Source organism: Rhinoderma darwinii, chromosome 7, assembly GCF_050947455.1.
Source record: "Rhinoderma darwinii isolate aRhiDar2 chromosome 7, aRhiDar2.hap1, whole genome shotgun sequence".
Taxonomy (NCBI): Eukaryota; Metazoa; Chordata; class Amphibia; order Anura; family Rhinodermatidae; genus Rhinoderma; species Rhinoderma darwinii.
The window spans coordinates 76,632,707-76,659,295 of NC_134693.1; the positions used below are offsets into that span (position 1 = coordinate 76,632,707).

At 39.8% G+C, this 26,589-nt stretch overlaps 1 protein-coding gene across 1 annotated transcript in view; it reads left to right on the forward strand.

The window, feature by feature from the left end:
- Positions 1 to 26,589, forward strand: part of LOC142657243 (extracellular serine/threonine protein kinase FAM20C-like) — a 128,356-nt gene that overhangs the window by 54,503 nt on the left and 47,264 nt on the right. Inside the window, exon 7 of the mRNA XM_075832291.1 lies at positions 10,473 to 10,582. Within this exon, the coding sequence (XP_075688406.1) occupies positions 10,473 to 10,582 (110 nt within the window). The remainder of the gene's footprint in view (positions 1 to 10,472; positions 10,583 to 26,589) is intronic.

Consider the following 26,589-nt stretch of genomic DNA (forward strand, 5'->3'; position numbering starts at 1 on the left):
TTGGGCAAAATGCCTTGGTTGATATGTTAGTTTGTTACTTGTGGGCGTTTATTTTGAGGAAACGCTGAACAGTATTACGGGTAGTACTGGTACGCTTGTCCATAACTGTATTCTTTAAAGGTATGTTTCGGTCACAATTGGCACATTGTGTACTTCTTACAAGAGGATTGAATTTTGGTTTAATATGAGAAAAACACACAAATGGACAAATGAATAATGTATAGTTGTTACAGGGAGAGGATGATTATTAGGGTGCTATTAGGAGATAGGATGTCTTGAAGTATATTGTGTACTGGTATACATCAATTTTATTGGTCTATGTGATATTACAATTTTACAAGAATACTTAGGGAATCCAAGTGGTGTCTTATTGTCGGATATTAAGCGTATTTGTACATTTTGGAGTCAGTCAGAACAATTAGTCCAAAGATGACTCTGTGATGTCATTCAGACCCAAAGGGTGAAGTGTATTCATTTTAAAAATCCAGTAGTTTTCCCTTTGTTTTAACTTGCTGAATCTATTTGGGACGTCAAAATTGATATGTTCTACGGGAGTGATTTTAATTTTATTAAATTGGCAATCATGCACTTGAGAAAAATAACGGGATATGCTGTGTTTGAGGTAACCGGTGTTTACATTGAACCAATGGTTGTTAACTCGGGTTCTTAGGCATTGGGTGGTTCTTCCGATATATTGTAACTGGCACGGGCACTCTAATAAGTTACAATATATCGGAAGACATCACAGAGTCATCTTTGGACTAATTGTTCTGACTGACTCCAAAATGTACAAATACGCTTAATATCCGACAATAAGACACCACTTGGATTCCCTAAGTATTCTTGTAAAATTGTAATATCACATAGACCAATAAAATTGATGTATACCAGTACACAATATACTTCAAGACATCCTATCTCCTAATAGCACCCTAATAATCATCCTCTCCCTGTAACAACTATACATTATTCATTTGTCCATTTGTGTGTTTTTCTCATATTAAACCAAAATTCAATCCTCTTGTAAGAAGTACACAATGTGCCAATTGTGACCGAAACATACCTTTAAAGAATACAGTTATGGACAAGCGTACCAGTACTACCCGTAATACTGTTCAGCGTTTCCTCAAAATAAACGCCCACAATTAACAAACTAACATATCAACCAAGGCATTTTGCCCAAATCCACGTATGGTATTTCGGTTTACTCACCCTCCGCCCGATCTCCACTTTTCCGTTCTTTTTAGCAGACACGCTTTCTGTTCTTGGTCCCCTCCGAGCAGTTCAACGATCTCTTGCGCGATGCGGTTCACCATGCGTTCCATCCCTTGTGGAGCGCCTCGGCTTCCGTAACACAGTTGGTTACCGAGGCAACGTATAAACAATGTAACTATCACACAGAATCGTTTTTACTTCCCAAACACAACACACAACTAAAATAAACAATTAATAAAATTCAGATACTATCTACTCACCCCTATCTCCCGATGACACTAACTAATGTTTCAAGCAATTGAATGGTGCCGGTCCCGTATACACAGCACAAGGCTTTAATCTACTCTGCTCCAAAATCAATCCTTGATAGGACATCCAGTCTTTTATTATTTATATTCTTTTAATTGTCCTTTTATTTATGCATTAAAACTATTTCTTACATTGTATTAGATCGTTCCATCTGAACTTTGACCTGCTGATGTCTTTTCGCGGTTTTTTACCTAATTGTCTAATCTGAACTGGCCTTATATAAACATGTGTCTTTTTTCCTGTATCCTTATGCCTGATGAAAGCGCCAGTTCGGCGCTGAAACGCGTTGCGATTAAACAGTTTACAAAGAACTTAAACTTGACTTCTGGATACTTACCTTGTCCACATTAAGCAGCAGCGCCAACATAGATCCATTTGTTTTTACCTGCATTTCTCGTACCCAAGCGGTCACCTCGGTAACCGGTTCGGATCTGGCAGCAGCTACCCCGTGGACCCCAGCGTTGAACTCTCCTAAACCTCACGGTGAGCATATATATCTCCTCCTTTCTCACCTCACCTTCTTTGATCCACACCAAGTGGCGCCGTGGCTCTTTTCTCTTTATCCTAATTATTATGCTGTGTTTCCTGATTTTAGAAACAACCTACATGTGGCCCTATTCTTTTGTCTGGACTATCGACAGGGCTCAGGATTGAAAGAGTAGCATGCGAAGTTGAGGCCTAATTTGGCAACTTACACAGAATAGGTTCACAATTGCAGAGGCTCTGATCTGAAATAATAAAATAAACCCCTGAGAAGTGACCCCATTTTGGAATCTACACCCCTCAAGGCATTTATTAAGGGGTGTAATGAGCATTTTCACTCCACAGGTCTTTTCCATAAATGATTGCGCTGTGGATGGTGCAAAGTAAAAATTACAATTTTTCTCTACAGTGACATTTCAGTGGGTCGTGCCCAGCTTGTACCACTTGAGACACACACCCCAAAAATTGTTAAAAGGGTTCTCCCGGGTATGGCGATGCCATATATGTGGAAGTAAACTGCTATTTGGGCACGCTGTAGGGCTCAGAAGGGAGGGAGCACCATTTGGCTTTTGGAGCGTGTATTTTGCTTGGTAGTAGTTTTGTTTGAGTATTACTGGTATTTCAGTTTATAATATGGGGATACATGTAAGCTTGGCAGAGTACATCAGGGGCATAGTCAGGTGATATAATAATGGGGTAAACAATAAAATAATCCATAGATGTCTGTTATGCTATGAAGCAATCCTTTCTGCACAGGCCAGTGTCACGCTGATAAATCCCCTTTTGGTCCATACTCCACACCTTTGCAGTTTGGGGAACTTTATCCCCTTTTGGTACACACTCCGCACCTTTGCAGTTTGGGGAACTTTACTGGGAAAGTGTTGTCCTGAGGTATAATACGGGCACCCTTGCTTCCAGCAGATATGTTTGGGCCATCCCCTTCCTGGTTCCCTAATTTTAGGGCCTTGATAAATCACCTCTTGAAACAGAAGAAATGTTCCCCTCAGGCCCGCACAACTGCATATTTTTTAATTCCTGACTTATGGAAGCCTTGACTTATCTTATTTTTTGACAGACATGGTGGTATAAGGGCTGTTTTTTTGCGGGACAAGCTATAGTTATTATTGGTACGGGCTACATGTGACTTTTTGATCACTTTTTATCCTTTTTTTGTGTGGCAAGGTAACAAAAAAGTTTTTTTCGTTTTTTTATATAGCGTTCACCAGGCGTTATAAATTACATGTTAACTTTATTCTGCGGGTCAGTACGATTCCAGCGATACCTAATTTCTAGCACTTTTTTATGTTTTACAACATTTTGCACAATAAAATAAGTTTTCTAAAAATAATGTATTTTTTTTGTCACCATGTTGTAAGAGCCATAACTTTTAACATTTTTAGTCGATGGAGCTGTATGAGGGCTTGTTTTTTGCCAGACGAGCTATAGTTTTTATAAGTACCATTTTTGGATACATGCGACTTTTTGATTACATTTTATTTAGATTTTTGGAAGACAAAGTGACCAAAAAGACAACAATTCTTGCAGCATTTTTTAGGTTTCTTTTTTTTTACGGTGTTCACTGCGCGTGACAAATACCATAGTGTTTTTATAGTTCAGGTCGTTACGGACGCGGCGATACCAAATATGTATGGTTTTATTATTTTTTTCAATAATAAATTACTTGATAAGGGAAAAAAAGGTGATTGTGTTGTATTTTATTACTTGAAAATTGTATTTTATTTTTTACAACTTTTATTTCTACTTTTTTACACTTTTATTTAGCCCCACTAGTGGACTTGAAGGTCCAACTGTTTGATTGATGTTCTAATACATTGCACTACCAATGTAGTGCAATGTATTAGAGCTGTCAGTTGTTCACTAACAGCAAGCCGAAAAGGCTCTGCCTCCGGTCGGGGCCTGCTTGGGTTCCGTAATGGCAGACAGGAGGCCATTGTTAGGCCTCCTATTGCTATAGTAGCAGTCCAGTCAGCAGCCTTGTCATCGCATGGTAGGGCTGCCAATTTGCTACAAACCACTAAGTTGCAGCGATCGGTTTCGATCATCGCTGCATCTAAGGGGTTAATGGCAGGGATCGGAGCTAGCTTCGGTTCCTGCCATTACATCGGGGTGTCCGCTGTAACGTACGGCAGACGCCCACTGCTGATGACGCCGGCTCAGCTTCTGAGCAGGAAGCTGAACCGGCGCCATCTTGCCGATGGTACCGGAAGCCTTTTAGGCCCCGCCTCCAAGCGGGGCATAGGAGTCTTCCATTACTGGCAGACCTGGAGGCCAGTATTAGGCCTCCAGTTGCCATTGTAACCACCGGCAACTCAGCGATCACGTTGCTGGGGTGCCGGTGGCTAAAAACTCCTCACATGCTGCGATCTCTATTGAACGCAGCATCTGAGGGGTTAATCAGCCGGATCGGAGGCCAGCTCCAGTCCTGGATGTAACATCAGGGTGCCAGCTGCAACATACAGCTGACACCAGGCGGTGATGGTGCGGGCTCAGCTATATATATGGCGGATTTTGGGAAAGGGTTAAAGGCTATGTAAACTTTTGAAAGCAGTTATTTTTATTAGTTTATATAAAAAGATCGGTCAGTGTATTTTGTGCAACTATATAACCAGTTTTTATTATTTTAATAATATTAAATTTTTGAGATACAGCTGCTCTGTATTCTGAATACAGAGCAGCTGTATCATTCGCTACGACCTGAATCCGTCAGGTCCGCAGGACTGATGGGTTCAGGGACAGCAGGAGACATGCAGGATCCACCTATAATCGATCACATTTAAGTTATGAACTTAGATGTGATAGATAACAGGTGGATCGAGACACGCAGGACCCGCTGACAATAAACCTGTCAGTTCCGCACACCTGACGGGTACAGGGTTCAGCATAAGATACAGCTGCTCTGTATACCGAATACAGAGCAGCTGTATTTCAAAAAGTTAAAGTGTAGCTAAACGTTTGACAAACTTCTGACATGTCATAGTGACATGTCAGAAGTTTGGATTGGTGGTGGTCTAAGCACTGAGGCCCCCACCAATCGCTTGAATGAAGCAGCTGAAGCGGTCGTCTGAGCGCTCAGCTGCTTCGTGTCTGTTCGGCTTTTTCCAGAAAGCCGATGTATCGGAGTACGGGCTCATAGACTTTCTATTGAGTCTGTACACCGATACATTTATTTCCGGAAAAAGCCGAATGGACACGAAGTGACTGAGTAAGCACGAGTGCTTCTGCTGCTTCGTTCTAGGGATTGGTGGATTGGTGGGGATCTCAGTGCTCAGACCCCCACCAATCCAAACTTCTGACATGTCACTATGACATGACAGAAGTTTGTCAAACGTTTAGATACACTTTAAAATAATTTGTAATAAAAACGAAATATAAAGTTGCACAAAACACACTGATTGACCTTTTTTTTTTTTTCTTTAAATCACATTCAAAGGTTTACATAGCCTTTAAGGGTGTTGTAAAATAGTGCATGTCAAGCTGTTGTAGAGGCACAAGCTGTGTTTGCTGTGCTGACCTACAAGTCCAGCTGTAGGGGGAATTGCCCGCCAACCAACTGGGAACATACAAGGATCTGGAGGGATATAGCTATAAAGGGTGTAAGTTAAAAAAAACAAAAACTTTACATTTTTATATATTAGCAATATGGACACTTTGTCCATGAAGACTTGTCATGAAACAATCCAGACCCCATCGTCTGTCTCAGCAGATTGCTGGAGGTATTATTAATTTAGGAGGCACAGAGTGGATTATTACTTTGGGGGCACTAGTACTGTGATGTTACACGAAGGGGCATATTATTACTCTGTAGGGGCACTGGGTGTAGCAGCAGCATAGGACGTTTGTGTGTAAATACGAGTCATGGCTGGAACTTGGAAGAAGTCAAGAAAGGAAAGAAAAGACGTCACCTGTAAGTCATTGGATGTAACTGTACTGTGTTCACTTTTCATTGTGTAGAACTGGTAGCATTATTGGGGGCTGCACTATTTAGAGGTATGGGGGGGGGGCAGTACAAAATATATGTCTTGGGATTTATGCCCCTGATCTTTTCAGACCCTAGCAACGCCCCTGGCTAATAGTGCTTTATTAATGGGTCACCTAAGAGACCCAGCAATGCCGCTGAAAATTACAGGTGAGCCACAGCCATCGGCCGTAAAGGTAAGTTGCTAAGAAGGGGGGGGGGGCAGGCTTAACTTTTGCACCAGGGCCCAAGAGCCTTTAGCTAAGCCCCTGCATACAAATTCCTTTCATAGTAATATGATAAATACGTTTAGTAAAAAAGCTTAATAAAGTGACCAAGTGTACATGTGCATAATATAATCACATAATAGGATTTATATTGCCCTATACAAACTCACCACCATGTATTTGTGATCCCTGCAGCGCAGTTTCACATGTGGCATTCAATGGAAGAGGCTAGAACACATGTATCCGGAAACACCAAGCCAAACACTGAAATATGAAGTGGGCGTGCTAAAACGGCCTGGAGCCATATTGCTTAAGGGCAAGCCCATACTCCTGACTAAAAAAAAGCCAAACGTGCAGTTGAGCTGTTGAAGCAGTCAGCACCATGTTGCTTATTGCATATGTTGAGGGCAAAGTCACAAAGGAATAGTTACAACTGATATAATTCCCACTTAATATAGAAATTACAAATACGGGCAGCCTTCATAGATAGTATAATATAAATACCTACACTGATCTAGACCACAGACAAACGTCTCAATAAGCGTCCGCACATATCAAAACATAGAAAATCAATACCTATAAATGTATGTGAGGACATATCAATATTCAGGAAAATCTAATAATACAAAGTACAAAATATGTACCATGCAAAATACAAATACTTTATTGAATTTATAATAAAAACAGATTGTCCATCAAGACCTAAAAATAGACATACAATTAAAATAAAATAGTATGGTGATGAGTAAGAACTACGAAAATTGCATACTGTTGTCATACAAACAGAATAGGACGTAATGCAGCTTTAGTAGATTACACTGAAAAGCAAGTTACATGTACAAGGGTCAATTATTAAAAATACAATTTCATAAGCACCAGAAAATAACCAAACATGAGGGCCCTAGATCAAGTACTTGTCATTACCCCTTGAAAAAGCTGACGGCGAAACGCGCGTCAGGGCTCTTAGTGTGGTGACTGTTTGTTTGGGCTCATTATGCAGCACACGGGTTGGTACTTGGTCTAGGGCCCTCATGTTTGGTTATTTCCTGGTGCTTATGAAATTGTATTTTTGTTTCATAATTGACCCTTGTACATGTAACTTGCTATTCCGTGTAACCTACTAAAGCTGCATTATGTCCTATTCTGTTTGTATGACAACAGTATGCAATTTTTGTAGTCCTTACTCATCACTATACTATTGTATTTTAATTGTATGTCTATTTTTAGGTCTTGATGGACAATCTGTTTTTATTATAAATTCAATAAAGTATTTGTATTTTGCATGGATCATATTTTGTACTTTGTATTATTATATTTTCATAGATAGTATGACTAGGTTAGAAAAACACATCACTGGTAATAATAAAACACACACAGCCCGCTATAACAATTTCTTACAGACCAGGGAGACGCAGAAGAGACCTCTATATGCGGGGTCCATGAGCAAAACCCTAGGTCGCAACAAGGTAAATCAACAGTATATGACTGTCGGTCACCCATGCGTGCGACCCCTACAGGCCATTGGGAAAATGACACCAAACAAGGCTATTTCTGTGTGTAAAAATAGCATATTTAGGCTATCTACAAATTAGGCAGCCTCTAAGTACCTCCATATGTATAAGTCATAACCAGCACTACACATAAAGACCAAATTAGTTATATGGAACCATGATCCCTAAGTAGGTGATTCTGCTTACATATTTCCATGCCTCATACCAACCTGACCAAAAATATAGGGAAATAAAATATACAGAAAAATAAAATATCAACCTTTTATTATAATAAAAAAAATAATATGCACAGTGATTATTGTAATCCTTAAGGATCTGTTCACACAGTTGAATTTGCAGGCAGGAATTTTGAGGCAGATTTTGACCTGCCTGCACTTTCTTGTTGTGTTTTTCGTCCACGTCCAAAAATGCTGCGAAAAATGCTTTCCTTACCTCCCATTGATTTCAATGGTAGGTCAGAGGCGGAACTATGGCAAAAAAGAATACGCCGCTTTTTTTCCCCGCGAGCGACTAAAAGACGCCGTGGAAAACAACGCATCTGGCTCCAATTGAAATCAATGGGAGGCGGTTTCGAATGTTTTTTTTGGCGCTGATTCAGACGCAGTTTCCGAGTCAAAATCAGCACCAAATACTCAGTTGTGAACTGGCCCTTAACGTAGATTTCAAATTGACTGTAGAGTAGAGTGTTCAAAAACAGCAGTGTTCTAAAAAGAAAAACATTATTATCAAATATTGGTAAACATACCATAAATTACCATTTCCTACTCAAGGATGTGGGGGGGGGGGGGGCAGTAGGGAATTGCAGGGCAAGCTGCACTCCTAAACAAGTCCAATAAGTTTAAAGTCATAAAGTCAAAGGTGAGCCCATTAGGCCTAAATGTGTTAAGCCGATATATCCAATCTAGCTCTTTTCTTTTAAGGATCCTAGTTCTATCGCCTCCACTACGTAAGGAGGGATATGGTTAATACTCCTGTACTTTGTCTTTCTGTACGTTTCAATTCTGTAAAATGCCTGTACACCGGTAGATCCATCTGTTTTTTGCAAATTGTATATCTATGCTGATTAAAGCGGGTTTTGAAATCTAATCTACGGTAGTTTCACCAATGTATAATTAATTACAGGGGCAGATCAGCATAAAAATAACATATGTACTCTAACAAGTGACGAAATGTTTGTTTTTAAATACCTCTGAAGTAATAGGATGCATACATTTTTCACCTTTCAAACATTATTGGACAATTGATACATGAAAGACATGGATAATATCCTTTACGGACACGTCCTGAGATTGAGCCTACATCGGAATACACAATTCGGTCTTTAAGATCCCTACCCTGTTTGTAAGAAAATAAGGGGGATTCTAGAATTCTGTTACCTGTTTACAACATTTTCCCAACATTGGCCAATGTCTCTGAATAATGTTGGCGATAGCCACACTATTGTTACTAAAAGTGGATACAAACACAATCCTGTTTTGTTCCTTAATATTCCTGTTTCTCTTCAATAAAGCAGTTCTCATTTGTTCAGCTCTATTTCTACTCCTGGCAATTACACTAGACAGATAGTCCCTATCACTAATTTTTTTAGACATCTAATCCACATGATATCCATATTGATATTTGACTTGCTCTGCTCACAATTCTTTTGATCCTCAAAAATTTACTATAGGGTAATGAATTTATCATAGCCCTAGGATGACCACTTTCAAATTTTTGTAATTGGTTTCTGTCAGTAGGTTTGCTGTATAGATCTGTTTCAATCTGGTCATTTACTACCAACACCATGGCATCCAAAAATTGTATTTTGTCTTTGGAACGTACCATAGTAAATTTAACCTCCGCTTCCAAGGTATTAAGAAATTCATGGAAGGAGTGTAACTCAATCTCACCACCCTACCATAGGAGGAAGATGTCATCTATGTATCACCACCACCTCACTACATTAGAGAAGTGGTGGGACACATAGACAAGATCCTTCTCCATGACAGTCATGTATATATTAACATACATGGGTGCCATGTTTTCATCCATGGCGGTCCCACATAGCTGTAAATAAAAATCGTCTCCAAAAAGCAAAATAGTTGTTTGTAAGAACCATTTTAAGCAATATAAAAATAAGTTCACAAGTCTCTGGTGTATAGTTAAAGGTCAGTAGTTTTTTCTTTAACGCCTGCAAGCCTCATTGATGATCTAAAGATATATATAATGAGGTTACGTCAAATGACACCTCTATAATTGCATAATTTAAGAGATAGTGCCTGTAGCTGCAAAAGAAAATCGGAGGTGTCCCTTATGTATGAAGCCCCATTTACTGTGTATTCCCGTAATACTTTGTCTAAAAATGAAATGAAAATACTGAGCCAGTACTGGCTACAATCGGCCTACCCGGAGGGGACTCAATACATTTATGACTTTTTTGGCAAGATGTATATAACTAGTGTAACAGGGCAATCAATCCATAGATATTTATACAGCTCGCCATCAATTACGGAACCATCTTTAGCATCATCCAATACGAGTCTAATTTGCCTCATGAAATCAAATTTGGGATCAACGGTAATCTGTCTATAAACCTCCTCATTATCAAGTTGTCTCTTGATCTCTGCCAAGTATGAGACCATGTCCCTGACGACGACAGCACCACCCTTGTCAGCGGGTTTTATGGTGATGTCGCTGTCACTGACCAGGTGATAGATAGATTAGATAGCTAGATTAGATAGATAGATCTAATTTTTTGTATTTTCCTTTTAGCTGGGAGATGAACCCCAATTATTGTGAATCAGTAAAAGTGACACCACCATACAACGAGGGAACACGACTGCTGGACCTAATAGATCTTTCAATATTGGACTTCTTCATGGGTATGATGATTAAGGAAATGTTTTTATTTGTTCATTCAGGTTTTTGCTTGTTTCCACTGCATTCTAATATTAATGATATCAGAAACATAGACTTGAAAAACTGGGGAACTTATTTGATATACCAGTATGCTTTTGGTGTTTAGACAGATACAGTTCTTCTAGTTGTTATCGGGTCCTTATGAAATATTTTTTATTACAGGCTTAAAATTTGATTATTCTGTAAAATTATGATGCTTACCAATGCTCATCAAGTAAAAATTACATCTTGTTCCCCTGGCTTGCCCCTTTACTTTCTGAAGGCCCGCAGCCACATGTAAACATTCAGGCTGCCTGTCTCCTGCCATATACTGTGTTTCCATACAGCAGTATAGGGCTCTCTATACAGTGGTCACATGACATTGACAAATGCATCCGTAAGAAAGAAAAGTATATATTCTGTAATTGAAATACAGTTAAGGCTCTGTTCACATCTGCGTCGGAGGTTCCGTTAGGGTTTACCGGAGACAATAAAGCAGTATGCTGCGCTATTGTGTCCGGGAACATCACTGACAACACAACAGAAAGCCGATGGAACCCATTAAAGTCAATAAGGTTCTGTCGGCAACCGGCGGTGTACGTTGTGCAACGGAACTGTTGGTTCCGTTATTGCCTTGTTAATTTCTGACGGAGCAGAACAACCGAAATTCCCAACACAGATGTGAACATAGCCTAACATTCATTTGATGAATCAGTTTATTTTCTTTTTAAGCAGGAAGTAAAGATTTTTGTGCCATTTTATTTTTTTACTTCACAAAGTATGCCATTAACTTGCATTTATATTTGCTGCATTACAACCTGGAATTGAAAAGGATTTTAAATTTGATTTATTGTAATCGACCTGGCAAATTAGTCCATATTGTTACAGTGGGGAAAAAAATACCTTGTTTAAAAAAAAGAAACTTCTAAACTAAAAAGTTGTAAGTGGATATGTCTTCAGCCCCTTTGCTGTGAAACCCTTAGGCCCCATGCACACGACCGTGCCCGCAATCACGGCCCGAGATTACGGGCACGGCCGGCCGCTGACTGGGAGCACGGCCCGCAAAATGCAAAAGAACGGACATGTTCCATCATTTTCGGAACATTTCCACAGCACGGACACCCTTCCGTAGTGCTACGGAAAGGTGTCCGCGTTCAATGAAAGTGAATGGGTCCATTTTTGCGGACCGCAATCGCAAAAACGGAGGTTTTTTACGGTTGTGTGCATGGGGCCTTGGGCCCCATGCACACGACCGTAAAAAACCTTCGTTTTTGCGGACCGCAATTGCGGTCCGCAAAAACGGACCCATTCACTTTCATTGAACGCGGATACTTTTCCGTATCGCTACAAGTGAGTGTCCGTGCCGCAGAACTGTGCCGGGAACTATGGCGCATGTCCGTTCTTGGTCCGCAATTGCGGCACGGACTCCTCCATAGAAGTCTATGGGGGAAGCTCAAATTGCGGATGGCTACGGAGGTGCTTCCGCAAATACAGATTGGCATCCACAAATACAGAAGTGTTGGTAAGCAACACAAAGGGGACTTCCCATCAACCAGGCATCTTTTTATTGTGGATCCGTATATACGGATGCACTACGGACCGTATTTGCGGATACCATTCAGCAGAAATGGGTACGTTGCTGATGATTTGCTGATGACTATAAAGCCATACGGAACCGTACTGTATTTACGGTCCGTATTTGCGGATACGGTCGTGTGCATGAGGCCTTAAGGGTGGGTTCACATTGTGCGTTTTTGTTGCATTTTTTTGAAATGCTAGAAAAAAAATTTGCCTGGAAAACGCATGCTTTTGTTTAAAATACTTATGTGTTTTTACAAAGCATTTCAGCTGTAATCTGGTTTTAAATTTGCTTGTCATAGGCTTACAGCTGAAACAGTTTGTGAAACGCATGGGTAATTAAAAAACATTTTCAGAAACATTTTTCTTTCCAGTATTCCAAAAACTTAACAAAAACGCACATTGTGAACCCAGCCTATATGAAGTCTGGTCAAACCAATTAACTTCAGAAGTCACATAATTAGTTGAATAACATCCCCCTGTGTTCAATCAGAGTGTCACATGATCAGTCACATGGTGTCAATATATTCCCATGTGTGCAGTCAAAGTGTCACATGATGTCAGTATAAATACACCTGCTCTGAAAGGCCCCTGAGTCTACAACACCACTAAGCAACATGAAGACCAAGGAGCTCCCCAAATCACTGCTACATGATTCAGTTCCGACGCATATGTTACCATTGTAGGTGCTTTCGGCCATGGACAGGTCAGCATGTTTGGTCTATTGCAGCAAGTTGCACTGTGTATTCTGACACCTTTCTATCATAGTTAGCATTAACCTTTTCAGCAATTTGTGGTTCAGTAGCTCTTTTGTGTGATCGGACCAGACGGGCTAGCCTTTGTGCCCCATTCACATCGGTGAGGCTTTGGCTGCCCATGACCCTTTTGCTGGTTCACTTGTTGTCAGATGCTGGATTTGAGCCTTGGTGCTGGATTTGAGCCTTGGGTGGCAAGCACACAGCACTGGCCAATGAGAAGTGGTACATCCTTAACCTCTTACCTTCACCTGCCGTATGAATGCAGCTAAGATAACTGGGTTTTATATCCAGCCATCCTTAAAATACGGCGGCTGGAGATGATGCTCTTATGCAGGGCCGATTCTAGCTTTTCTGCTGCCTGAGGCGAAAATTTATATTTTGCTCCCACATTCCGCAAAAAAAAAAAAATCATAAGTAAGAAACTACATGTAAATTGAAACAAAAAAATTAAAACTATGTAAAAAAACAACAGCATTATTGAACGTTCCTATAAGCTGCAAGGTCTCATGATGCTACAGGCTATTGTGTAGTAAATATGCCTATGTTACCCCAACTATAAGTACTAGTAAAATGATCACTTACCAGGGCAAAGTGTATACAAAATGCAAACAAAATAATGAAACAACAATGTCAGCGTTCAAACTTGTGTCAGAGCTCCTTTAATGGCTCTTTACAGTCAGTATAGTAAGGCACGCTGCACTTTCTCTCTAGCGGAAAAAAACAGATCAGTAACGATAAAAGGATCTGTCCATGTCTGTTCGATCTGTACAACCAATCCATAACATTTGTAAACAGAAGCTACACAGACCGGACTAGGAATGAATGTGTTCATCAAGCCAGTAATATAATCTGAAAACTATTCACTGCATGTTGAGGCCTTACAGGGGTATTCCCAAGATTAAATATTATCCCCTCTCTAAAGGATAGGAGATAACATGCTGATCAGTGGGGGTCCCTTGTACCCCTGAGTTAATGACGCTGCAAGTCAAGCACACCCCCTGCCACTCCAGTCACTCAGGGGTTCAAGGGACCCCCGTTTTAGTTATCAGTGGGGGTCCCAGTGGTCGGACCCCCACCGATCAGCATGTTATATCCTATTCTTTAGACAAGGGATAACATTTAATCTTGGAACAACTTCTTTAACTGCAAGGCGCAAATGTACAGTTAGAAAAAAAGGTATAAGGAACAGTAGCAAAGCAAAGAATAAACCGCGCACATCCTATAAATAAATATATACCAGCAGTGAATATACTGCACAAATAAATGTATACCAGCAGTGAATATACCGCACAAATAATATATACCAGCAGTGAATATACCGAACAGATACATATATAAAGAAAGTAAAGAGGAATGCTCCAGCTCACCATTTAGCAGGATTTGACTGCAGACCGCGCCAGGATTGCCACGTCGGCACGCGGCGTTAAAGAGGCTCTGTCACCAGATTTTGCAACCCCTATCTGGTATTGCAGCAGATAGGCGCTGCAATGTAGATTACAGTAACGTTTTTATTTTTAAAAAACGAGCATTTTTGGCCAAGTTATGACCATTTTTGTAGTAATGCAAATGAGGCTTGCAAAAGTCCAAGTGGGTGTGTTTAAAAGTAAAAGTCCAAGTGGGCGTGTATTAGGTGCGTACATCGGGGCGTTTTTAATACTTTTACTAGCTGGGCGCTCTGAAGAGAAGTAACATCCTCTTCTCTTCAGAACGCCCAGCATCTGACAGTGCAGATCTGTGACGTCACTCACAGGTCCTGCATCGTGACGGCCACATCGGCACCAGAGGCTACAGTTGATTCTGCAGCAGCATCAGCTTTTGCAGGTAAGATCGATCTTACCTGCAAACGCTGATGCTGCTGCAGAATCAACTGTAGCCTCTGGTGCCGATGTGGCCGTCACGATGCAGGACCTGTGAGTGACGTCACAGATCTGCACTGTCAGATGCTGGGCGTTCTGAAGAGAAGAGGATGTTACTTCTCTTCAGAGCGCCCAGCTAGTAAAAGTATTAAAAACGCCCCGATGTACGCACCTAATACACGCCCACTTGGACTTTTACTTTTAAACACACCCACTTGGACTTTTTGCAAGCCTCATTTGCATAACTACAAAAATGGTCATAACTTGGCCAAAAATGCTTGTTTTTTAAAAATAAAAACGTTACTGTAATCTACATTGCAGCGCCTATCTGCTGCAATACCAGATAGGGGTTGCAAAATCTGGTGACAGAGCCTCTTTAAGACAGGAAAGAAGGAGAAACAATGATCCAGAGCATTGAAGTTTAAAATGAAACAATGTTTCAATTTTATTCCAAAACTAAAAAAAAAAGATAGCTTCCAGGTACAGGGAAATAAATCGTTGGTGTTGCCTACGTGTTTCAGACGTATACTATGTCCTTCCTCATGGCTTCTCAATAGGAACATTGTTTCATTTTAAAATTCAATGCTCTGGATCATCGTTTGTCCTTCTTTCCAGATACATATATACTAGCAGTGAATATACCGCACATATAAATATATACCAGCAGCGAATATACCACACATATAAATATATACCAACAATGAACAATGGCGGATCTTCATAGTGCGTTTTCGGTGGCCACCTGGGGCCCGGGGCTCCCGGGGGACCCATGACCGCCCAAATTACAATGTCGTTTTGTCACGTTTTTTTCTGCGACTAAACAGCATTGTATATGTCCTGCAAAAGGAAATTTAGACGTAAGGTCACATGACCTCATCTCTGAAGTTCTTACTACTGTTTAGAGACCTGCTGGGCACATGACCGCAGGTCCATGAGCAGCAAAAAATACTTCACAGAGAAGACTGAGGTGAGCTGCTATGTAAGTATAAGGGGATTGATTTGTTTAAGGGGTCTGTATTTAGGGGGTCTGGTTTGGGGACTGTATTTATGGGGTCTGGTCTGTATTTAGGGGTCTGAGGTCTTTATCAGTTTAAGGGGTTTATGGTCTGTATATTTAGGGGTCTGTGTTAGTTTAAGGGGTCTGGGGTCTGTATTTAGGTGGTCTGTAATAGTTTGACGTCTGGGGTCTGTATTTAGGGGGCCTGTTCCAGGGTCTGTATTAGTTTAGGGGTCTTTATTTAGTGGTCTGGTCTGGGGTCTGTATTAGATTAGGGGGTCTGTATTACTTAAGAGAGTCAGGTCTGGGGTCATTAATTAGTGTATGGGGTCAGCTCTGTGGTCTGTATTTAGGGGGTCTGTATTAGTTTGAGATTGGGGTCTGTATTTAGGTGTCTGGGGTCTGTATTAGTTTATGGGGTCTGTATTTAGGGGGCCTGGTCTAGGGTCTGTATTAGCTTAGGGGTCTTTATTTAGGGGTCTGTATTAGTCTAGTGGGTCTGGTCTGGGGTCTGTATTAAGGGAGTCAGGTCTGCGGTCATTATTAGTGTAGGGGGTCAGGTCTGGGGTCTATATTTAGGGGTCTGGTCTGAGGTCTGTATTTATTTAGGGTGCTTGTTCTGGCGTATGTATTTGTTTAGGGGGGTCTGGTCTGGGGACTGCAATAGTTTAGCAGGTCTGGGTCTGTATGTATTTTATGATCTAGTCTGGGGTCGAAATGTATTAGTCTGAGTAAAAGGGGTTGTCCAGGCACATCGATAGGTCATCAGTATAAAAACCAGTCTGTGCCCGGACAATCCCTTTAATGTATGGTTCTGGGCCTTGGTATCTAAATTTGTGTGTTTCTATAGAGGCTGGAAATGGCTGCAGAGGTGATGGGCAAAGATGTCTCATCAGGAGAAGTCGCCATAACGGTCACTTGTGAGTCACTGGATCTATAGGGGATCTGTCCCCTCTCCTGACATGTCTGTTTTAGGAAATCCTTGTATTCCACATATCTTTGTGTACCTAGGACTAATAGACAAATGCGTGTTAACATTCCCATTGTCAAGAGGAAGTGTCCCTGAACTGTGTGATCATGTCAGCAAATGGTTGGAGACTGTCACACACAGTCCTTTGACAAGGGGAATCATAACAACCATTTGTCAATGCTCACACAAAAAGGTGGTGTTCACTACAGACACGGAAGAGCGGCGGTGGGAAAGGGGTGCCCAAGTTTGTGGAACAGCCCAGGGCCTATGGTCTACTTAATCCACCACTGGCAGCGAATATACTGCACAAATAAATATATACCAGCAGTGAATATACCGCACAGATAAATATATACCAGCAGTGAATATATCGCACACATAAATATATACCAGCAGAGAATATACCGCACAGATACATATATACCAGCAGTGAATATATTGCAAATATTAATATATACCAGCAGTAAATATACCGCACATATAAATATATACCAGCAGTGAATATACCACGCATATAAATATATACCAGCAGTGAATATATCGCACATATAAATATATACCAGCAGTGAATATACCACGCATATAAATATATACTAGCAGTGAATATGCTGTACAGATACATATAAACCAATTGTAACGCCCATGGCCACGGACCGTCGGGATTACTCACCTCACCTCCTGTCAGCAAGTACGCCATGCAGTTCCGCACCCTGGTGGCAGAGCTGTCCTGGAACGACGAGGCTTTGGTGGCTACATTCTGGCAGGGACTGTCTCCAAAAATTAAGGACGAACTTGCTGCTCGTGATCTGCCACCTACCCTGGATGATCTCATATGTTTGGTCACTCATATTGACATGTGAGAGAAAGCAAAACACGGCGCCACATGGTGCAGGTTACCCAAGTGGGAAATGGATAATCAAGAGGAATGATGCTTACCTTGAAGCAATGAAATAAGAGCGATGGAGAGAAAAGTGCTGCTGCTGCCGGGACTCGAGGCCGGTAATTCCAGAAGAAAGACCGCAGATGCTATGCTGGGTAGGCTGGAAAAAAGAGAGTCTGCAAAGGCGCTGCTGCACACGGATGGGACCGAAGTGAAAACTCCGGAAAGATGATGATAATGATGATGATAATCCAATGAAGCAATGATGATAATTGAATAAAATTTATTGGTATGACTACGCGTTTCAATGCCGAACCGGCATCTTCATCAGGTCATGAAAAAGAGCACAGACATCAACGTTTAAATAGAGTCATAAAGTTCAAAAAAACCCGCCAATGTGAACAAGGGCAGGGCGATAAGATGACGTCAGAGTTCAAAGGTTAAAAATAACAGATAACAGTGACCACGAAGTAATGAACATAATCAAAATAATAAAAATGTTGAAAAAGAAAAGATAAAGACCATCAGTTAGGAAACAATATAGGAAAACTGACACAAGTGGTACAAAATTAGGGGATGCAGAACAGGATGAGGTGTTATCCGTGAAATAAACGGAACAATAGGTGCCGGTGTCAATGCAACAATTATAAACAATATAGTAAAATATGTAAAATGTATAAATAGGCAGTATATTGGCACAATAATTAGGAAGGACAGAGAGACAATTAAAAATTAATCATTATACACTAAAAGAATGAAGTCGGCAAATGCCGGTAAAACATCAATAAATAACGGTACAACGAATATAGACAAAAGGGATGTCATATATATAAATTTATAATGCGAAAACATAAATGTGGTCATTAATGAGAGGATAGGGGTGCAAATACTGAAATTAAATAATTAATAAGAGAATTATGAACAAATGGATCTGGTATGATGAATGATACGCTATAAAGCCGATATTACAGCCGGCAGCCGGTAAATGATAATAGGTGGAGAACGAAAAAATAGAGATGAAGAATGATGTGGAGACGAGAAGCTAAATAATGACATGTACAAATGCAAAGGACAGTAAGTGATAATTAACAGTATGTACTAATAATGCTGATGTTGACAAAGGGCAAATGTCCTGAAACTATTCCCAAGAAAACAGGACTATGTCTATAACGGACAAAACTACTGATAATGCAAGAGAAAATACAAGTAAGCAAAGATGGAACATCAATGGTACAAAACATAAAATTGCACAAATGTATAAAGCCGACAATATGGGTCAAAAAACAGTATAGCCATAAACATATAAAATAACATATCAAAAAATAAACATAAAAACATAAATGGCGAAAATAAGAAGGACAAATATTAATCCAAAGTGGACTCAGAGACATCATTGAGGCCATCAGGTTGAAGAGTTTTCATTTTAAAAATCCAGTAGTTTTCGCGTTGTTTAAGTTTGCTGAATCGATTAGTGATATTGTGCGGAATTTGCTCTATAGGTGTAATAAGCAAACTGCTAAACTGACTATTATGTGTGGTGGAGAAGTGTCGAGAGACACTATGTTTTAAAAAACCAGTATTAATGTTGAATCTGTGGTTATTGATTCTAGTCCGTAAACATTGCGTAGTACGGCCAATATATTGGAGATGACACGGACATTCCAACAAATAAATAACGAACGAGCTTCCACAGTTCAGGAAGCTATTGATCTTAAAAGATTCTTTAGTCATTGTGGATGTGTAAATGGAGGTCTTGTGAGTGATATTGGTGCAACACATACATCGCTGTCGGCCACATTTGAAAGAGCCTAAAATTCTAGGAAGCAAAATTGAACCAGGTACCATGGGAATTTTTAGTTTACTAGGTGCTAGAATATTTTTAAGAGTTTTCGATCGTCGATAAGTAATGGTGGGTCTATCCGGTAATTCAGTTTTTAAAAAAGGATCATTTCTCAAAATATGCCAATGTTTAACAAGGATCTCACGGATTTTTTTGTTTCCACTATTAAAAGTTGTAATAAAATTATTACTAAATTTCTGTTTATTTTCAATTGTTCCAACTTGCTTAATGCACGAAGATTGTGACAATAAAGAAGCTTTCTGACGTGCCCCTTTGATTAAACTTAAAGGAAAATGTTTTTCCTTGAACCTTTTTTCCAATAGGTTACATTCCTCTATGAAATCGGAGTCGGTTGTACAATTTTTTCTCACTCTTCTAAACTGTCCAAAGGGAACATTTTTTATCCATGGGGGGTAATGGGCACTGTTGAAATTTAGGTAGCTATTCACATCAACCGATTTGAAATGCGTCTTCGTAATAAATTTGTTAATTCTAGTGTCAAAAGAAATAGTAAGGTCTAAAAAGTCGATAGCCAAAGTGGAAAAAGTGTATGTGAAAGACAGTCCTAAGTTATTTAAATTGAGATGCTCAATGAAAGATGAAGCTTCAGTCTCATTGCCCAACCAAATGAAGAGGAGGTCGTCAATATAACGCTTATAAAATAAAATTTTACTTTTGTAGGGGTGATCATGGTATATATATAGTTCTTCAAAATATCCCATGTATAAATTAGCATAGGACGGTGCGAACTTTGAGCCCATGGCACATCCTTTGATTTGGTTGTAGAATTTATTATCAAAAATAAAAGAATTATGATTTAAAATAAAGTCCACACATTTGTTTAAAAATGTAATTTGATTCTCTGGCATACAGGTTTTAGTGGATAATGCAGAACTAATGACCTTTAGACCTTTGGAATGGGGAATATTGCTATAGAGGGCAGTTACATCAGCTGTGAGAAAATTGATGGGGTACATAGAATTGGTGATGTTAAGTGAGTGAAGTTCTCTGATTACTTGGGTCGAGTCCCTAAGGTATGATGGAAGACTGACTACTAAAGGTTGAAGATGAGTATCAATGAAATGAGAGAGGTTGCTAGTAAGGGACCCGATCCCCGATATGATCGGACGACCTGGGGGGTTAGTTATGGATTTATGCACCTTAGGGAGATGATATAAAAAGGGTATGCTTGGGAAGGGCATATTGAGAAAAGCTCGTTCTTTTTTAGTGATGATCCCTTCATGGAAAGCTGTATCTATAAGAAGGGCGTATTTAGGTATATGAATAGGTAACGGGTTTTTAGCTAATTTAACATAAAAATTGCTGTCGTCCAAAATTCTATATGATTCCACCAAATATTTGTCCTTGTCCATGATAACAATCCCACCGCCCTTGTCAGCAGAACGGATCACAATAGTATTGTTTTTGGCCAATGATTTCAGGGCAATTCTCTCCTGGTAAGTGAGATTCTGAGGAGTATTAATGGGTTTATCGAGGGATCTGAGTTCATTACCTACTAAAGCAGAAAAGGTTTCTATAAAAGAGCCTTGGTGGTGCAAAGGGTAAAAATTAGATTTGGGCTTCAAACTAGTGGCAATAATTACTTGGGGACTGACTGAAGTGGATGGTTCGGAAATCACAGTCGGTAATGGAACGGTAGGGGCCATTTTGGACATAGAGAAATGTCTAGTAAGGGTAAGTTTGCGGATAAAACGATTAAGGTCCATAAAGAGATCAAAAGTGTTGGGAGGGGAGACAGGGCAAAACGAGAGACCTTTGCTAAGGAGACTAATCTCATGTGTATTAAATTCATAAGAGGATAGGTTGAAAAGTTTGATTTTTAATATATCGTTCGATGTTTCTTCAGATTGGTTGGTGAGGGTCTCTTTGTTTGCATTTCGTTTGCGGCCTCCTCTTCTTCCTCTATATCTAATTTTCTTTTTGTCGATATTTTTTGAACTAAGGGAAAAAAATGTGTAATTGTTTGAATTTTTGGACTTATGAGGTAAGTGATGAGGTGGTCGTTGCTGTTGATGGTCGGCGTGACCGGTGGCATAGTGAGTTGGGAAGGAAGTCCTAAAAAAGAAGTAGTAGTGTCTAAAAAAGATACAGGCGCTGAAGCTGCAGCTTCAGATGCAACAAAAATTGCATCATTGGGCAATGATGCACAGGCGACATTCTCTGTGCAGGTGGGTAGAGACAATTCAAAAAGACTAGCAGAGGTATTATGAATGGACAATTGTAAGAGGGAGGGGGATAAGCCTGGGTCAGAGGATAAAATGGACACATTAGGAGATAGGGATATTGGGATGGGATTGGAGGACTCTTCAATGGTGGATTGGAATTGTAATAGACGAAATTCCAATTCTGAAGCCTTGAAGGCATTAATGGGTACTTTGGTAAGGTGATTAGTGGGTGGTGCTGAAATAGTATCCATGGGGACATTATGGTGCTTAGATACAGTAGGAACGGAGGTAGAGACTGGGGCTGAAACCATAATGCGTTTGTCTGTTGGTGAACCAAGGTGAGCGAAATTTGCAATAAGTTTTGAAGGATTATTGCTCCTCAAACTGTTCTTAAAAGATCTATTACGGGGTGAAAAATTACGTGGTTCACCCCTATTAAAACCGTTAGTAGGGGGATAATTGTAAGCAGCCGCTCTTAAAGGGAGATGCAAACCTTCACGACGGGAGTTAACCGTATTCTCAATGCAGTTGTCAGAAGTTTCATTGTTTAAACTGGAGAAATTTTCATAGTCACGACGGTCTCTTTTGAATTTGTTCGTTTTTTTGAGAATTAAATCTTTTTCATAAATATTCAGACGTTTGTTGATGGATGTCTCTATTTGTAAAAAATCAGGATGATCAGAGAATCTGAGAAGATTACCCTTGATCGTGTTAACCTCTAATTTCAGTGTATCACTGATGGCTGTCCTTTTTGTGAGAAGGACATTGAGGATGCCTGAGTGACAGTCATCCAAAACCTTTTTCCAAATAGTACTGAAGGATATATCAGCAGGATAGGGGTTGCTAAGCTCAACCCTCAAACCCCTGGGGGTAATTTTTTCAGAAATATAAGTTCGTAGAAACAGGCAGTCAATATTTTGTTTAGCTTCATCCACGAGACAATTTTCTAATGTTAGGAATGTATCGGTCATAATCTTCGTGAGTTCGGGAGTAAATTCATTACTCACCACGTCTGCTGGATCCATGGTGTCCATGATCCCTAAAGATTGTAGAATCCATTGTTCACGGAAGTGCCTCCTGTCATTGATAAAATCCGTCATGTTGGAGAAGGGTAATTTAGGAAAATTAAGGAAAGTTTAAAACAGTCCAAGATCCAGATGGTGAAGACTTCGATGATGGAGAAATCTCAAAGGAAATGAGATGAAAAATGCTTCTGAACAAATGAAGTGGCAGCCAGTGTAGAAAGAAGAAACCGCTAGGGCGCTGTTCACACGAGGAGACCAAATCCGCAGCGAGATAACTTAAATAATCCATCATCGAAGTCTTCACCATCTGGATCTTGGACTGTTTTAAACTTTCCTTAATTTTCCTAAATTACCCTTCTCCAACATGACGGATTTTATCAATGACAGGAGGCACTTCCGTGAACAATGGATTCTACAATCTTTAGGGATCATGGACACCATGGATCCAGCAGACGTGGTGAGTAATGAATTTACTCCCGAACTCACGAAGATTATGACCGATACATTCCTAACATTAGAAAATTGTCTCGTGGATGAAGCTAAACAAAATATTGACTGCCTGTTTCTACGAACTTATATTTCTGAAAAAATTACCCCCAGGGGTTTGAGGGTTGAGCTTAGCAACCCCTATCCTGCTGATATATCCTTCAGTACTATTTGGAAAAAGGTTTTGGATGACTGTCACTCAGGCATCCTCAATGTCCTTCTCACAAAAAGGACAGCCATCAGTGATACACTGAAATTAGAGGTTAACACGATCAAGGGTAATCTTCTCAGATTCTCTGATCATCCTGATTTTTTACAAATAGAGACATCCATCAACAAACGTCTGAATATTTATGAAAAAGATTTAATTCTCAAAAAAACAAACAAATTCAAAAGAGACCGTCGTGACTATGAAAATTTCTCCAGTTTAAACAATGAAACTTCTGACAACTGCATTGAGAATACGGTTAACTCCCGTCGTGAAGGTTTGCATCTCCCTTTAAGAGCGGCTGCTTACAATTATCCCCCTACTAACGGTTTTAATAGGGGTGAACCACGTAATTTTTCACCCCGTAATAGATCTTTTAAGAACAGTTTGAGGAGCAATAATCCTTCAAAACTTATTGCAAATTTCGCTCACCTTGGTTCACCAACAGACAAACGCATTATGGTTTCAGCCCCAGTCTCTACCTCCGTTCCTACTGTATCTAAGCACCATAATGTCCCCATGGATACTATTTCAGCACCACCCACTAATCACCTTACCAAAGTACCCATTAATGCCTTCAAGGCTTCAGAATTGGAATTTCGTCTATTACAATTCCAATCCACCATTGAAGAGTCCTCCAATCCCATCCCAATATCCCTATCTCCTAATGTGTCCATTTTATCCTCTGACCCAGGCTTATCCCCCTCCCTCTTACAATTGTCCATTCATAATACCTCTGCTAGTCTTTTTGAATTGTCTCTACCCACCTGCACAGAGAATGTCGCCTGTGCATCATTGCCCAATGATGCAATTTTTGTTGCATCTGAAGCTGCAGCTTCAGCGCCTGTATCTTTTTTAGACACTACTACTTCTTTTTTAGGACTTCCTTCCCAACTCACTATGCCACCGGTCACGCCGACCATCAACAGCAACGACCACCTCATCACTTACCTCATAAGTCCAAAAATTCAAACAATTACACATTTTTTTCCCTTAGTTCAAAAAATATCGACAAAAAGAAAATTAGATATAGAGGAAGAAGAGAAGGCCGCAAACGAAATGCAAACAAAGAGACCCTCACCAACCAATCTGAAGAAACATCGAACGATATATTAAAAATCAAACTTTTCAACCTATCCTCTTATGAATTTAATACACATGAGATTAGTCTCCTTAGCAAAGGTCTCTCGTTTTGCCCTGTCTCCCCTCCCAACACTTTTGATCTCTTTATGGACCTTAATCGTTTTATCCGCAAACTTACCCTTACTAGACATTTCTCTATGTCCAAAATGGCCCCTACCGTTCCATTACCGACTGTGATTTCCGAACCATCCACTTCAGTCAGTCCCCAAGTAATTATTGCCACTAGTTTGAAGCCCAAATCTAATTTTTACCCTTTGCACCACCAAGGCTCTTTTATAGAAACCTTTTCTGCTTTAGTAGGTAATGAACTCAGATCCCTCGATAAACCCATTAATACTCCTCAGAATCTCACTTACCAGGAGAGAATTGCCCTGAAATCATTGGCCAAAAACAATACTATTGTGATCCGTTCTGCTGACAAGGGCGGTGGGATTGTTATCATGGACAAGGACAAATATTTGGTGGAATCATATAGAATTTTGGACGACAGCAATTTTTATGTTAAATTAGCTAAAAACCCGTTACCTATTCATATACCTAAATACGCCCTTCTTATAGATACAGCTTTCCATGAAGGGATCATCACTAAAAAAGAACGAGCTTTTCTCAATATGCCCTTCCCAAGCATACCCTTTTTATATCATCTCCCTAAGGTGCATAAATCCATAACTAACCCCCCAGGTCGTCCGATCATATCGGGGATCGGGTCCCTTACTAGCAACCTCTCTCATTTCATTGATACTCATCTTCAACCTTTAGTAGTCAGTCTTCCATCATACCTTAGGGACTCGACCCAAGTAATCAGAGAACTTCACTCACTTAACATCACCAATTCTATGTACCCCATCAATTTTCTCACAGCTGATGTAACTGCCCTCTATAGCAATATTCCCCATTCCAAAGGTCTAAAGGTCATTAGTTCTGCATTATCCACTAAAACCTGTATGCCAGAGAATCAAATTACATTTTTAAACAAATGTGTGGACTTTATTTTAAATCATAATTCTTTTATTTTTGATAATAAATTCTACAACCAAATCAAAGGATGTGCCATGGGCTCAAAGTTCGCACCGTCCTATGCTAATTTATACATGGGATATTTTGAAGAACTATATATATACCATGATCACCCCTACAAAAGTAAAATTTTATTTTATAAGCGTTATATTGACGACCTCCTCTTCATTTGGTTGGGCAATGAGACTGAAGCTTCATCTTTCATTGAGCATCTCAATTTAAATAACTTAGGACTGTCTTTCACATACACTTTTTCCACTTTGGCTATCGACTTTTTAGACCTTACTATTTCTTTTGACACTAGAATTAACAAATTTATTACGAAGACGCATTTCAAATCGGTTGATGTGAATAGCTACCTAAATTTCAACAGTGCCCATTACCCCCCATGGATAAAAAATGTTCCCTTTGGACAGTTTAGAAGAGTGAGAAAAAATTGTACAACCGACTCCGATTTCATAGAGGAATGTAACCTATTGGAAAAAAGGTTCAAGGAAAAACATTTTCCTTTAAGTTTAATCAAAGGGGCACGTCAGAAAGCTTCTTTATTGTCACAATCTTCGTGCATTAAGCAAGTTGGAACAATTGAAAATAAACAGAAATTTAGTAATAATTTTATTACAACTTTTAATAGTGGAAACAAAAAAATCCGTGAGATCCTTGTTAAACATTGGCATATTTTGAGAAATGATCCTTTTTTAAAAACTGAATTACCGGATAGACCCACCATTACTTATCGACGATCGAAAACTCTTAAAAATATTCTAGCACCTAGTAAACTAAAAATTCCCATGGTACCTGGTTCAATTTTGCTTCCTAGAATTTTAGGCTCTTTCAAATGTGGCCGACAGCGATGTATGTGTTGCACCAATATCACTCACAAGACCTCCATTTACACATCCACAATGACTAAAGAATCTTTTAAGATCAATAGCTTCCTGAACTGTGGAAGCTCGTTCGTTATTTATTTGTTGGAATGTCCGTGTCATCTCCAATATATTGGCCGTACTACGCAATGTTTACGGACTAGAATCAATAACCACAGAT